Raw genomic sequence first — 15,900 nt, 5'->3', positions numbered from 1 at the left:
TTAAATCTTCAATAGTATGTCATTACTTGTATTGTAGTCTTCTGTAGCAGATTGGTACTCAACAGAAAAATATTTTTTTCTTTTTCCTTTTCCCAAGAATGAACTATATTCAGAGAAAACTCTTTCAGCCCTATGAAAAAGAGGGTAATAAATGTAGTTAGTACTGAAGCTGAGATGAAATAATTTTTAAATTTATTTAAATTTAAATAAAGCCATTTTTGATACATAAAATCTACTGTTTAATTATCTTTATTAGGTTTCCTGTTTACACATATCACAAGTTGGAAAAGCAATGAAAAATTCTACTTCAATAGGAAAAATATCAAAATAACAAATAAAATGTACCCACCATCTTTAATTTCCAGCTTAATATATTCTTCCTCTGATATTATCAAAGGAAGTGTGGTAGTAGTAGACTGCTGTAGCCATGAGTAGAACACAGTTTTTATGTCTTCTTCACTTATGTCTTCAGGCTGCCAGAGAAAAGGAAAGAACAGTAAGAATATTCTAATACCTGAACTTAATCTGAACATCCTTATTTTAACACCTTATCTTGCCAATAAAATGAACCTGATGTTCTACAGGCAGAACTGGGATTTGACATCACAGCAGAATCCAGTACAGCCTATGGAAACATTTACACAAGTGGCAAGGTTGTAAAAACTCCGTTTATCTATGCCTAGTGACACACGTACTGTAACTCAGCTCACTTACCAACCGTTCCAAGCCCATTAGCCCTTGCCTCCCTCTACTGTAGAGGTGGGAGAGCAAGCTCCTCTATCCCCCGCTGGAAGATGTGAGGGAAGGTGTGTGTGGCTGCACTCTGGCCAATGGACTGCAATCAGCGATCCATGGGAAGGCCTGTTCTTCCTAATTAAAAGGTAGATAAACCTTGCAAGGAGAAAGCTTTTGCTTTGTGCCTTTCCTTCTGCTGCCAAGAATGCAGACATGATGCCTACTACTACTGCAAACATCTTGCGTCTAGGAAGAGGAAGATCACAGGCTAAAGATGGCAGAAGAGAAAGACCAAAGGAGCCTAGATCCTTGGTGACATGGTTTAACCACCTATGAGCTCTTCCAAACCTTTCTGTACAAGAGAAAAATATTTTTTTTTCTGTTAAGCAGGGCCATGGTGCTGATATACTCAATAAGTAGAATATTAATAAATTGTTCAAAAGGTATGAAGAGATTCTGAAAAAACATTGCTAATTTTTGAAGCTTTTATATATATATAACTTTTTTGAGTTATAATCATTTTACAATGTTGTGTCAAATTCCAGTGTAGAACACAATTTTTCAGTTATACATAAACATACATATATTCATTGTCACAATTTTTTTCACTGTGAGCTACCACAAGATCTTGTATATAGTTCCCTGTGCTATGCAGTATACTTTTGTTTATATATTCTGCATATGCCTGTCAGTATCTACAAATTTTGAACTCCCAGTTTGTCCCTTCCCACCCTCCTCCCCCTTGGCAACCACAAGTTTGTATTCTATGTCTATGAGTCTGTTTTTGTTTTGCATTTACGTTCATTTTTTTTGAAGATTTTATGTTAGTATTAAGTTTTAAAAATCCATTTGAAATTAAAAACAAGAATAACAAAAATTTATATTGGAAAGATAATATCTGTCTAGGAAAATAAATCTCCATTCTACCATTTCTCAACTGGTCCATTTCTGTTATCCAGAGTCAAGCTTAGATCTGTTGATTAAGCTCGGTTTAGAATATGTTTACCACCAAAAGCAGGCTATACTTAGAAAAGGCATCACTTTCCCATTCTTAAAAGAATCACAGAAATAGTTACTTATTGGTAAATTACTGGGCAATGGGACTAAAGACTGAAAGAAAGTCACAAAATGAAAATTAAAATTAGTTAAAATCAAGACTTTTAAAATCAGAAAGCAACTCACAGTTCCTCCAGAATCAAACATCCTTAAGTCCTAACTGATATAATCAACCCAGAGAGACCTGCCAAGGTCATAAAAGTTTCAACTAAAGTATGCAACTCAGGTCCACACAAAAGCTACTAGAGCTGATTGAAGAATTCAGCAAGGTAGCAGGTTACAAAATTAACGTTCAAAAATCAGTTGCATTTCTTTACACTAACAATGAATCAACAGAAAAAGAAAGTAAAGAAACAATCGCCTTTAAAATAGCACCCAAAGTAATAAAATATCTGGGAGTAAATCTAACCAAGGAGGTGAAAGAATTATACACAGAAAACTATAAACCACTGATGAAGGAAATTAAAGAAGACTTTAAAAAATGGAAAGATATTCCATGCTCTTGGATTGGAAGAATCAATATTGTTAAAATGGTCACACTGCCCAAGGCAATCTACAGATTTAATGCAATCCCTATCAAATTACCCAGGACATATTTCACAGAACTAGAACAAATCATAATAAAATTTATATGGAACCATCAAAGACCTAGAATTGCCAAAGCAATATTGAAGAGAAAGAAAGAGGCTGGAGGAATAACTCTCCCAGACTTCAGACAACACTATAGAGCTACAGTCATCAAGACAGCATGGTATTGGTACAAAAACAGACATATAGACCAATGGAACAGAATAGAGAGCCCAGAAATGACCCCACAAGCTTTTGGTCAACTCATCTTCGACAAAGGAGGCAAGAATATACAATGGAATAAAGACAGTCTCTTCAGCAAATGGTGTTGGGAAAACTGGACAGCAGCATGTAAAACAATGAAGCTAGAACACTCCCTTACACCATATACAAAAATCAACTCAAAATGGATCAAAGACTTAAACATAAGATAAGATACAATAAACCTCCTAGAGGGAAACATAGGCAAAACATTATCTGACATACATTTCAAAAATTTTCTCCTAGAAGAAATAAAAGCAAGAATAAACAAATGGGACCTAATGAAACTTACAAGCTTCTGCACAGCAAAGGAAACCAGAAGTAAAACAAGAAGACAACCTACGGAATGGGAGAAAATTTTTGCAAATGAAACCAACAAAGGCTTCATCTCCAGAATATATAAGCAGCTCATGTGACTCAATAAGAAAAAAATAAACAACCTAATCCAAAAATGGGCAGAAGACCTAAACAAGCAATTCTCCAAGGAAGACATACAAATGATCAAAAGGCACATGAAAAAATGCTCAATATCACTAATTGTCAGAGAAATGCAAATCAAAACTACAATGAGGTATCACCTCACACCAGTCAGAATGGCCGTCATTCAAAAATCCACAAATGACAAATGCTGGAGAGGCTGTGGAGAAAGGGGAACCCTCCTACACTGCTGGTGGGAATGCAGTTTGGTGCAGCCACTATGGAAAATGGTGTGGAGATTCCTCAAAAGACTAGGAATAGACTTACCATATGACCCAGGAATCCCACTCCTGGGCTTGTATCCAGAAGGAACCCTACTTCAGGATGACACCTGCACCTCAATGTTCATAGCAGCACTATTTACAATAGCCAAAACATGGAAACAGCCTAAATGTCCATCAACAGGTGACTGGATAAAGAAGCTGTGGTATATTTATACAATGGAATACTACTCAGCCATAAAAACCGACAACATAATGCCATTTGCAGCAACATGGATGCTCCTGGAGAATGTCATTCTAAGTGAAGTAAGCCAGAAAGAGAAAGAAAAATACCATATGAGATCGCTCATATGTGGAATCTAAAAAACAAACAAACAAACAAACAAACAAACAAAAACAAAGCGTAAATACAGGACAGAAATAGACTCATAGACAGAGAATACAGACTTGTGGTTGCCAGGGGGGTGGAGGGTGGGAAGGGATAGACTGGGATTTCAAAATTGTAGAATAGATAAACAAGATTACACTGTATAGCACAGGGAAATACACACAAAATGTTATGATAACTCACAGAGGAAAAAATGTGACAATGAGTGTGTATATGTCCATGAATGACTGAAAAATTGTGCTGAACACTGGAATTTGACACATTGTAAAATGATTATAAATCAATAAAAAATGTTAAAAAAAATGTAAAAAAAAAAAGTATGCAACTCAGGACAGGAAAGAACTTCCATAGTAATATCCCATTACTGAGACCAGGAAAAAAAAAAATCAATGAACGGTAGCTAATTATTTTTGTACATAAGACTTAACTTTTGAAAAAAATACCAAGATCAATAACCAAATATTTGAGAAAAACTACAATTCATTGTATGCTGTTCAGTCAATGTGTTAAATGCTCAGCTGCATATTGTTATGGAAATAGCATTTATTCTGTTTGTTTTCCTCTTCTCCAATTATAATGTGAGCTTTCTTATCTGGGGTTTCATAGACTAGAAAGTTCTGCTGAAACAGGTACATACTGACCCTGACATAATGACCACCGTGATCCTAAGGATCTGAATTATCAGACAAGGGTTAAACCATGTTGGAAACTTTTAAAATATATAATACAATAATTCTCCTGTGTTACAATTCTCTGAGAACTGGTAACCTAAACTGGTACAGATGATAATACTCTATTAAAAAGATTTTAAAATTAAGTTCAATACCTCGTTTCCTGACCATACTAGTTTCTAAAGAATTAACAAAGTAGGAAAGTAAACGTCTGCCACTCCTTCATGCTGCAATATTAATACTGAAACAACACGGGAAGAAATTTTTTTAAATTACCCAGAGGTAGCAAAAATATCCATCTTTTAAAAGATAAATTATCCATATTTGCATCGGCACAATATTTATAATATGTGTATCACTTATTAAAGACTTCTTAGTGTCTCAAAAAGTTTAACACAGAATTGCCATATGATCCAGCAATTCAATTCCTAGGGATGTACCCAAAAGAACCGAAAGCAGGGACTCAGAAACTTGCACACCAACGTCCACAGCAGCATTACTCACAATAGTCAGAAAGGCAGAAACAACCCAAGTGTCCATCAGCAGATGAGCAAATACACAAAATGTGGTATATACATACAATGGAAGACTATTTAGTTATAAATTAGAATGAAATTCTGATATATGCTACAGTGTGGAGGAACCCTGAAAACATGCTAAGGGAAATAAGCCACACACAAAGGAAACACACTGTATGATTCCACTTATATAAAAGATCTAGAATACAGAAACTCACAGAGACAGATTATAGATGAGAGCTTACCAGGAACCGGGGGAGGAAAGGCAGGAGGTGACTGCTTAATAGGCATAGTTTCTGTTTGGGATGATGAAGTTTTGGAAACACACAGTGGTCATGATTGCACAACATTATAAATGTACTTAATGGCACCAAATCGTACACTTAAAATGGTTAAAATAGCATTTCATATTATATATGTTTTGCCACAATAAAATAAAAAAACAAGACTTTTTAGTCATTCTACAAAAAGGAGTACAACATTGTTATTACTTAGCTAAAGCAGCCAGAAATTTTATGACATATGTAAAACAATTGTGACATGACATATAAACGTGAACTTACTAAGCTTTCTCTAGGCTGTAACTTTAGAGATCTTGGAATTTTAGGGGTAACTTCCAGTGGACTTATTCTGACTACTGCATGCATTTCTATATTTAGTCTCTTTCTCAGGTCATCTGGAATCTGAAATATATAAAAATAAACAAAAATATAAATATGTTCAAAGCTTAAGAAATACTCCATAGCATAAAATACTGGTATTTACCTGAACAGGTAAATGACAGACCCTATCATGACTGACAGCGTAACCAGATGGGTGCCCAGGTACAGTTATATCACAAACATTTCCATTTCTTCCCTACATTTTCTTCTTTCAACATCCTCTTCAGAATGTGATCAGCTCGGATCTACCAAGTCAAGCCTGTCTGAGAACCCAACGGCGACCACCACCACTCCTCACTGGCCATTCTCCCAGCCTTCAGAGGAGAGTGGGAAGTGCAGACTGCTACCTGACGTGGCCTCCAGGACCTGACCTTCATCACTTTTTCACCCCATCTTCGCCATACAATTTCAAGAAAATAACAAGGTATTTCCACTTGATGGCAGAACCATTAATAGAAAGAGGTAAGTCGTAACAAGTTCAGCGTTTTAAGACAATTTGATTTTGAAGATGCAGTGGAATCTTCTCAAGTTAAGAGTTTAGAGCTAACAGAAGACATCAGGCATGGTCAGTTTTAGAAAATGATGTAGACTGGAGAGAGTAAAACTTCATAAGTCGTCTAATAAAGGTCACAGGTAAAACTGAGAGTAAAAGAAATCTACACAGGAGACTCCCTCTCCTTCCCATTTTCCTTCCCTGTCCTAACAATTTCCTCCCCTCTCACCATGAAGTTTCATTTCACAATGGTTCAAAATTAAATTCAAATAAAGGATGACTCAATTCACACAAATTTAGCATTAATATTTGAGGGCAGGATGAGAAGGTGAAACACTAGTTGCTCTACTTCCTCTCCCCGCCACACACAAGTTAAAGAGCAGATACCAGCAGGGTAAGTAGCTTCTGGGTACTTGCAAATCCAGGCCATGAGCCTCTCCCTACACTGTGCATTTCTCCCAATACATAACAAGTCATTCCTTTGCTTTCAAGAACCTGGAAACAAATCTTCCACAGGCATTAAAGATGTGAGGCTTTGTAGGGCACTCCACGCAAAGTGTGAACTCAAGTATTAGCCTGCCTGGGTCTGAATTCTAGTTCTCCTAATAGCCCCAGGCAAGTAATTTTGATCTCCCTGGGTCTTTATTTATCTAAGCTTATACCAGTTCAAGTTTATTTAGCCAGAAAATACACAGCCTTTACCCAAACACGGACTTCACCCTGCCATTAGACACTCATTCCTGCAGGAACTCGAGATGCTATTTCTTGTTATGCTGGTTTTCAGTGTGTATATAAAATATTATTCTAACTCATACTTTGAAGACATTCAAGCAACATAAAATTATTTCCTCCCTAATTAAGATTTATACTAACCCAGACTTTCCCAAGATGAAGAGCTTCTAAATTTTTGGTGTATTTAATGGCATTTTTCAATTCCTCAAGTCCATTCCAGACTACTTTCAGCACACAGGACTTGCCAGCTTCTTGACTATGGTCCAGGCTAATTTGTTTTTGATCCAGTGATTCTGACATCTGCTTCTCTTTTTCAGGTGACAGGACATTTTGCTTTGTTTTACTATGCTGTTGCTTTGGAGAAAGTAGTTTAACTAGCCTTCCATAGGTCACAGTAAAGCTGGGCTCCACATCAAAATATTCCTGGTCCCACGGAAATACATGAATGGCATAGTGTTTGTGAAACACAGAAGTGGCTGATGCATTACATACACTAGGAGGCTGAGATCTGCATACTCTGAAAATATTGTCCAGAGGAAAAACTTTAGACTGCATATTTTTGAATGCATTAATTTCCGTTGAGCCCCATGATGTGTCTTGTTTCTTCTCAGACCCAAAGGAAAAAATACTTCCTAACACAGTCCATAAGCTTGGTGTTGACGATGAGTCAACTGTACCCTTTGAATCTGTTTCTTTAGACCCAGTGACTCCTACAGTATTTGACTGAAGTTGCATGGTTTGAAGCTCTTTTATCAATCCTTTTTGGTCTCTTCCATAATTATGAAATTTTCCATGTGCATTATCTGCTTCTGAAAATGTATTCTCTTTGGCTTGGCGAGTCTTTGGCTGAATAAGGAGTTTGCTGTCAGTTTCGAGCCTTCCATAAGGAGCAGCTGGCATTAGTGTAACTGTGTAGGAAATACAGGTAATTAGGGTGCATTTACCTCTGCTTTGGACTCAGTGCTACACTGTAGGGTATGATGAAAAATGTTACAACAGCACCTACCAATTTGGATAAATATGTAAGTTTGTTGATCAACCCAAACAGGAAAAATGGCTTTTGGAAAAACTATTCGAATTTGATCCAGAAGATGCTGTTCAAGGGAAGCAGCGTGCAGCTCCTAGAACCAACAAGCAAAAAGATCAATTCCTTTTACATTTTGCCCACTATGTCTAGTATGGAAGCCTCAATTCATTCTTACAAGTCAAACCAACTCAGAACATATAATGACACTCAGACAAGAGAAATCTAAAGACTGATACTTTGAAGTGGTTTAACCCTAAACGAGGACAGTTCTCATTTTGTTTTCTTTACCAGTATCTCCCAATCATCTGCCGAGAGGGGTTCCACCTCAACTTGTTGACAAGACACCACATGGGAACACGGCTTGAGAAATACCTGGAAAAAATTAAACATAAAACTACTATTAAAAGACTTTTTTGTATCCCTAGGAAGTAAGAAGTTCTCTCTTTAGGTATGTAATTAAGTGTGTGTGGTCCTTTATCTGATAAATATTTATTAAGCCCTTGTTCTTAGCAAGGCCCTGATATACTCAGCATTTTAGAAAAAAATATTTTACAATTAATTATAGAATAAAGGAAAAAATCCTAGCATCACAGATGTTTTTTAAAAAAAATAATATAAAGTTAAGATAACCATTTAAAGAAAAGAAATGTAGGTTAAAAAATACAGGAAAAAAACCAACAATGTTATTAAGTCATGGCTTGATCTAATATACAAATACTTTTATTTCTACAAGTTCTGCAACTTAGTTTTATAACTAACTTCAAGCCATGCTGCTTCTGGAAAAGTGAAAAACACTGAAATAGACTAGAATCAATTATTTAGAATTATTCAGAAGTACCAACACTCACAGCTAAAAGTATTGTAAAACAAATACCCCTCATTCCAGTCTATAGATACACAGGAAATGCTAGTGTGTTTCAAGAATCTGGAAGTAAAACTTAGTAATTCATAAAGCAAAAATAATTACACGAAAACAAAATGAGGGAACCTGGAAAGTGAGTAAAGTAGAGAGTAGAATACAAAATCAACTAGAGGCCATGGTAACTACAAGATAATGACTTACTGGAGTACATGGTAGATAGTGACTTAACAACAGAGTATACAGTCTGCTTAAATATCCTGGACTGGTCATAGCAGCATACAAGTAAGGTGCTGTCTTACTTCCTTAAACATATAACTGAACTTTTATTTCTATTGCTTTATTAGGTGATATTAGAAGAAAAGTCACTGTCATCATATTTTGTGCTTACCTGTTCCCCATTTGTGAGTCCAAGTTTCTGACCAACTTGTCTGTTAATTTCAGCCACATTTTCACCTTGATCACTAAAATGTCTGCCTTCCACCCAGCTCAAGAATGCAGGCTGGTGACCCCAGGCTACTTCTATAACTTGATTCTATTTATTCACGAAATAAGAAATGGGGGAGAAAAGTTTTCAAAGTTTTACATGCTTTTCTGGATTCACATTAAACTGTTATTGCATCCACACAAACAAAAAGAGTTCTACAGATAGCTGATAGCTCTCTGTTATCCACATTTGTCACACCATGTAAAACGCTACAATCATTTCCAATACCCAGTGACGGTGATGATACAGGTGAAACCAATACCCTTATATTCCTATGATGGCATTATAAATTGATTCAACCATTCCAGAATTCACAATGACAATATGTAGCCAATAAATTTATATAGCCTTTGACCTTACTTATGTACTTAGAATTAATGATTCAAAGAAAAAACTACACCAGAACATATCTCTGCAGTATTTTCTATAACAATGAAAATTTAGGACTGTCTTATATGTCTAGCAATATGGAAATTATTAAATAAGCCGTAAACTTAATGTTTTGGTAAAGTATGAGTCGAGGAGTAGAAACATATCATGATCAACAAAAGCGTAACAGTATTTATTAGAAGAGTAACAACTGCATGTTGTAAAAGCACAAAGTACAAAAGCATAAAATGTGAGGGCTGGTCCCTGTTCCCAGAGATAATTACTGTTAATAGATTCTTATGTACACTTCCAGAAACTTTATATTATGCAGCTTCTTAAAAAATAATTTTTAGAAGTCCAGAACTATGGAAACATATTTATAATTAAAAACATTTATTCTCATTAATAGCAATAATATAAAATACATGTCTGTGGCTAAGGATTAACAATACTCCCGTGGCTCTAATTCAAAAAGACATCTGCACCCCAATGTTCACAGCATAAAATAGATAGACTTGTTCTTTATTTATTTTATATACAGTAGTTAGTACCTGCAAATCTCAAACTCCCAATTTATCCCTTCCCACCCTCTTTTGCCCTGGTAACCAGAAGTTTGATTTCTATGTGAGACTGTTTCTGTTTTGTAAATAAGTTCATTTGTCTTTTTTTCTTTCAGATTCCACATGTAGGTGATATCACATGGTATCTCCTTTCTCTTTCTGGCTTACTTCACTTAGAATGACAATCTCCAGGTCCATCCATGTTGCTGCAAAATGGCATTATTTTATCCTTTTTTATGGCTGAATAGTAGTCCATTGTATAAATATAACACAGCTTCTTTATCAAGTCATCTGTCGATGGACATTTAGGTTGCTTCCATGTCTTGGCTCTGTAAACAGTGCTTCTGTGAACACTGAGGTGCATGTATCTTTTTGAATTAGAGCTCCCTCCATATATATCCCAGGAGCAGGATTGCTGGACCATATGGTAACTCTATGGTGAGTCTTCTGAGGAATCTCCACACTGTTTTCCATAACGGCTGCACCTACATTCCCATCAATGGCGTAGGAGGCACCTTCGTACTTCTCTACTCTTACTCAAACTATTGTTCCCTGAAACATCTTTCATCATTTCCATGCCTTTAAAAACTGAGCATAACCCTACCTCCCCTACATAGTTTCAAGTTCTCTGCTGCTCACATTTGTCTCCTTTTCAGAACTTCCCTGCTGTGTTTATGTGACACAGCTCACTTGTTATACTCTGTTCTATGTTTCAAGTATTGTCTTCTTCTATTTATCCAAGTCCTTGTTTCAGGACTAGGTAACCAGAAGATGCTAAAACTCAGGATTTCTTAAGTTTGGCACCAATGACATTTTAGGCTGGAAATTTTCCAGTTGTGGGAGCTGTCCTGGGTATTGTAAGATACTTAGTCGCATCCTTGGCCTCTACCCACTGGATGCCAGTAGCACCCCTCCTCCCAGCTGTGACAACTAAAAACATCTGGAGACACTGCCAAATTTCTCCTGGGGGAGAAAAATCACCCTTATTTGAGAACCACTGCTGTAACTCAGTTACTTTATACTCTGGGCCCAGGACTCACTGCTATTGCCGAAACAGGGAAAAGGATTAATATCCACACTGAGTGCAAACAAATGAACCTAAGCTGCCTTCCAGAAATGGCCAGGTATACATTTGTCATTTCCTTTGTGTTCACCAGAGATAACCCGGGTTGGTCCTGGATGGTCCTAAGGCATCGCAACCTACGGTGTCTCCTGACGGTTTCCTTCAAGTGATACCGACACCTGGGCACAACAGGGAGTCAGTCATTTGTTGAGTAAACTCCTGGGAAAGGGCTCCTTTCTTTCCAGCCTGTCCTTTACTTCTCTCTACCTGAGTGCCCAAGGGCTCTGTGGTTCAAGTGAAAATTTTTTAACATAAAAATAGACTCAGAACATTAGTCTGCAAAATTTACTAAATCCAACTGAACAAATATGACTTTTTGGAGCTGGTTGCTACATTTTGACCAAATGAATAACTGAAGTATTTTTCCTGTTTAGTAAAGTTTTTTTTTTTCTTTTCCAGTGGGTTGGTAGAATCTTCCTTTTTGAGATTTCAAGGCATATTTCATATTTTGTTATTTAGCATCTCTGTTTTTAAGAGTTTCTTCATATAAAATAGGGGAACTGATCTGGATTATATGCCACTGACTGATGAAAGCACTTGGCGGTTGGTCACTGGGGCTCTTGTAACCTCAGCTCACAGTTACAGCTGACCTATTAACTTAGGACTTTTTACTTTAAATCTGGGGCTCTTTCTACTGTATCACACTGTACTCAGTGGAAGGATTTTGTCAGCCAGAGTAGCTAGACTATCCTGTAAAGAATTCTGAGAAAAATTACACAACTAAGCCATAGACAATGACTTTCTTGAATACAAAGTTTTAATACCATGGTTAATTTAAAATACATTAAATGGAATACTACTCAGGCATTTGCAGCAACATAGATGGACCTAGAGATCATCAATCTAAGTAAAGTAAGCCAGAAAAAAAAATACCGTATGTTATCACTCATATGTGGAATCAAAAAAAAAAAAAAAAAAAAGGACACTATGAGCTCATCTACAAAACAGAAACATACTCGCAGACATAGTAAACAATCTTATGATTACCAGAGAAAGGGGGTGGGAAGGGATAAATTTGAGAGTCTGAGATTTACAAATGTTAGCCACTGTATGTAAAAATAGATTTTAAAAAGTTTATTCTGTAGCACAGGGAACTATGTTCAATATCTTTTAATAACCTTTAATGAAAAAGAATATGAAAACAAAAATATGTATATGCATGACTGGGACATTGTGCTGTACACCAGAGATTGACACATTGTAACTGCTATACTTCAATAAAAAATAAAAATAAAAAATAGACATTATATTGTCTCAAAAGTGACTCCAAGGGGAGGGGAGGGTATAGCTCAGTGGTAGAGTTCATGCTTAGCATGCATGAGGTCCTAGGTTCAATCCCTGGTGCCTCCATTAAATAAACAAACAAACAAACCTAATTACCCCTCCAAAAAACAAACAAAAGTGACTCCAATATCCTTTGAAATGTGTCCTATTACAGAAAAACAATAAGCAATCTATAACCAGTTTTTAGGTAGTAAAATTCATTCATTAATATCAAATTTAATATTAATAATCTGAATTTAATAAATGCATTACAATATAAATATATTGAATAGTACTAAAACTTCCTGAGATGGTAAGTCTTGATGGCTTTTCATGAAATCCTTACTTTGTATTAAAAAGTGATTGATCTTTTGGTCAATTAATCTGTGACAAAGGAGGCAAGAATATACAATGGAATACAGACAGTCTCGTCAGCAAATGGTGTTGGGAAAACTGGACAGCTGCATGCAAATCAATGAAGTTAGAACACTCCTTCACACCATACACAAAAATAAACTCAAAGTGGCTTAAAGACTTAAACGTGAGACAAGACGCTCACTACAAGCCTTTTAGAAGAAAACACAGGCAAAACATCTGACATAAATCTCAGCAATGTTCTCCTAGGGCAGTCTACCCAGGCAATAGAAATAAAAGCAAAATAAACAAAAGGGACCTCATTAAACTTACAAGCTTTTGCATAGCAAAAGAAACCATAAGCAAAATGACAAACTACGGAATGGGAGCAAATATTTGCAAAAGATGAGACTGACAAGGGTTTAATTTCCAGAATATATAAACAGCTCATACAACTTAATAATTAAAAAAAAAAACAAAAAACCAAGCCAAAAGTGGGCAGAAGACCTAAACAAGCAACTCTCCAATGAAGACATACAAATGGCCAATAGGCACATGAAAAAGTGCTCACTATTGCTAATGATCAGAGAAATGCAAATCAAAACCACAGCGAGGTATCACCTCACACCAGTCAGAATGGCCATCATTCAAAAGTCCATACAGTACTGTATGTCAATTATATCTCAAATAAGAAAAAAAGCCTCAAAGTAAGTCTTAGCCAGGCCAGAAAATCATCCTGACCCTTTCCCCATTACAGTATTACTTGTACGATGTACTCAATGCTTCAGCTGAAGTAAAATAATTCAACTTACTCTCAATTCATGACTTTGGGCTTTAATAATTATCTATGCCCTCTAAGCCAATAATTCTGGGAACCTATCCAAGATAACCAGAAATGAAAACAATTCTTTATAAACAAACATGCGTTATTTTAAACTTTTTATTAAAACATAATTACAGTTATCACTTTAAAGTCTAAAAATTGAATATAAATGTTCAATCACAGTAAATAATTAGATTATGGCAAATTTATGATAGAATACTAACCACTAAAAATGATGATTACCTTTCAACAAAATAAAACACTCATAATAACACAAGAGGAAAACATCAGGATACAAAACTGTGTGTGTGTAGAACTTCATTTTTTAAAAATAGAGACTAGAAACAAAACTTCAAGATTTAATTCAAAATGTCAATACTAATTATCTCTAGGTTTTAAGATTATAGATTACTTATTTTCTTATTTATAATTTCCCATGCTTTCCAAATTTTCTATAAAACATACATTACTTTACAATTGGGGAGAAATCTGGCCTAGTCTGCTGATACAGGCTGGATAAAAGGAACACTTTGTTCCAAGGATAAAGGGATTTAAGTTTCAAATTGATATCCATAAATTAATTCTTATGAATACTTACTGAAGGCTTGAAATTTAAAACAAAGGTCAAGACCACTAAACTCTTAAACAGTGATGAATGTAACTTAGCATCTACATCTTGGGATCAAATTATTAGAGTTCCTGTAAGGAAGCATTTCTATTAAGCTCATTAGGTGGGCGGTCGGTCAATTCCTATAAATTCTTTAGATGGGGATTTGAAGGCACGTAGATAATCTCCATCAAAGCTGACTGATTCCGCAGGGCAAGGAGGATCTACCTGGGACATGAGGACAATAAGTAACTCATCTCCAGCCATGAAGGAAGCTCTCGCGGGGCCAAAATTGTCTACTTTATGGTAAAAGAAATAACGGAAGGGTCTGCTAAATACAACACGTTTTCAAAGATTGAGAAAAAAATAATTTAGAAAAGTAGTTACAGGGAAGTAGCTAAAATGGAAAGGTGGGATACTTGAAATTATTGCAAACTATTAAATATTTCCTTCAAGGATTAGTTAGTGGTGGTTACTATACAACCAGAATTTTCAAGGATTTCAAATATTCTATCCTTTTGACCCCGTAAGCACACTCAAACTCACAAACCAGGCGCCTCTACTTTTAGTTATGAAAATAGGGATGTTGTATCTCCGCCAGTGGTTACAAGTTATAAATCACCACAATCACAACGTCCAGAGGGCAACTGAAAGCAGAGGTTCAAGTAACTACATTATGCCCAAGTATGCATAACCAAACCGCAATCCTAGCACACCTCGCAGGTGTTCCCAACGTTGGAGACGCGGGAAGAACCTTCGCCTTATTAACCTCGCAGGTGTTCCCAATATCGGAGACGCGGGAAGAACCTTCATTTTATTAACCTATCTCGCCGGTGGGATACAGGACTCAATCTCTGTTAACCTACAGGGAACCCACAAACCAAGTCTGCCTCTTCTTCTGGAGGCCCGGACCACAGCCATGCAGGCACCTGGAATTCGCTAACAGGAAAAACGCTTTTTAAAAATGAAACAAAACAAACCAAAAGCCAAAAAGACAGACAAACTGGGCTTCTCAAGAGCTTTTCCAACCTGCTGTGAGGAACTGCTGAGCGCAGAGGTAGACTATCAGGACATTTGAAGGCCTAGTTTTACCAAGTAAAAGACCTGGAACACAGCAAGTTAACTCAGAGGCCCGGGGCTGCAATAAACGCCCAGACAGGCCCTGCCCTAGAGGAGCCCTCAGTTGGGCTTCCGAACCGGGCGCGGGGAAAGCAGCCCGTGTCCCACCGCAAGGAGAGGCCTCAGCCTGGGTCCCTTTCGACCGCAGACTGCCCACCGGGTGTGCCGAGTAGGGGCTGGGAGTCGGGTCGGGGGCGGAGGGGGGGGGCAGGCGCGTTACCTGCAGCAGGTGCAGCTGGGCCACAAGGCGCCGCGGCAAGTGGAGGAAGCAGTCGCGAGCGTTGGTGAAGGCCAAGGTGACGGCAACCCCACCGCCACCCGCACCCGCACCCGCCAGACGACCGCCGTCCCACATCACCTGCAAGCACAGAACACCCCGCGGACCGCACCCCCAAGCGGACCCGGCCCAACTGCGCAGGCCGAGGGCGTCGGAGCAGAAAAAGATCGATCGGCCCCGCCCCCTCCGGCCCCGCCCCCTCCGGCCCCGCCCCCTCGGCCTGCGGCGCTTCTCGCCTTGCGCCTGTAGCG

At 37.4% G+C, this 15,900-nt stretch overlaps 1 protein-coding gene across 4 annotated transcripts in view; it reads right to left on the bottom strand.

Moving 5' to 3' along the window:
* The window catches only part of PEX1 (peroxisomal biogenesis factor 1), a 334,741-nt gene extending 318,949 nt beyond the window's left edge, over positions 1–15,792 (bottom strand). For 2 of the 4 annotated variants that reach the window (XM_064487572.1, XM_031454888.2), the window contains exons 1-8: positions 15,593–15,792; positions 9,059–9,202; positions 8,097–8,180; positions 7,788–7,902; positions 6,923–7,689; positions 5,458–5,577; positions 350–473; positions 27–130 (exon numbers count right to left, since the gene is read on the bottom strand). In XM_064487572.1, coding sequence (XP_064343642.1) covers positions 27–130; positions 350–473; positions 5,458–5,577; positions 6,923–7,689; positions 7,788–7,902; positions 8,097–8,180; positions 9,059–9,202; positions 15,593–15,727 — 1,593 coding nt within the window. In that variant the 5' untranslated portion in view covers positions 15,728–15,792. Of the gene's footprint in view, positions 1–26; positions 131–349; positions 474–5,457; positions 5,578–6,922; positions 7,690–7,787; positions 7,903–8,096; positions 8,181–9,058; positions 9,203–15,592 lie in introns of those variants that run through there. The other 2 variants (XM_031454885.2, XM_064487573.1) reach the window with 2 other exon arrangements.
* Positions 15,793–15,900: the final 108 nt, after the last annotated feature.

The sequence above is a fragment of the Camelus dromedarius genome, chromosome 7, assembly GCF_036321535.1.
Source record: "Camelus dromedarius isolate mCamDro1 chromosome 7, mCamDro1.pat, whole genome shotgun sequence".
Lineage (NCBI taxonomy): Eukaryota > Metazoa > Chordata > Mammalia > Artiodactyla > Camelidae > Camelus > Camelus dromedarius.
Note: the sequence above shows the minus strand (reverse complement) of the source record. Positions and strands in the feature narration are given on the sequence as shown.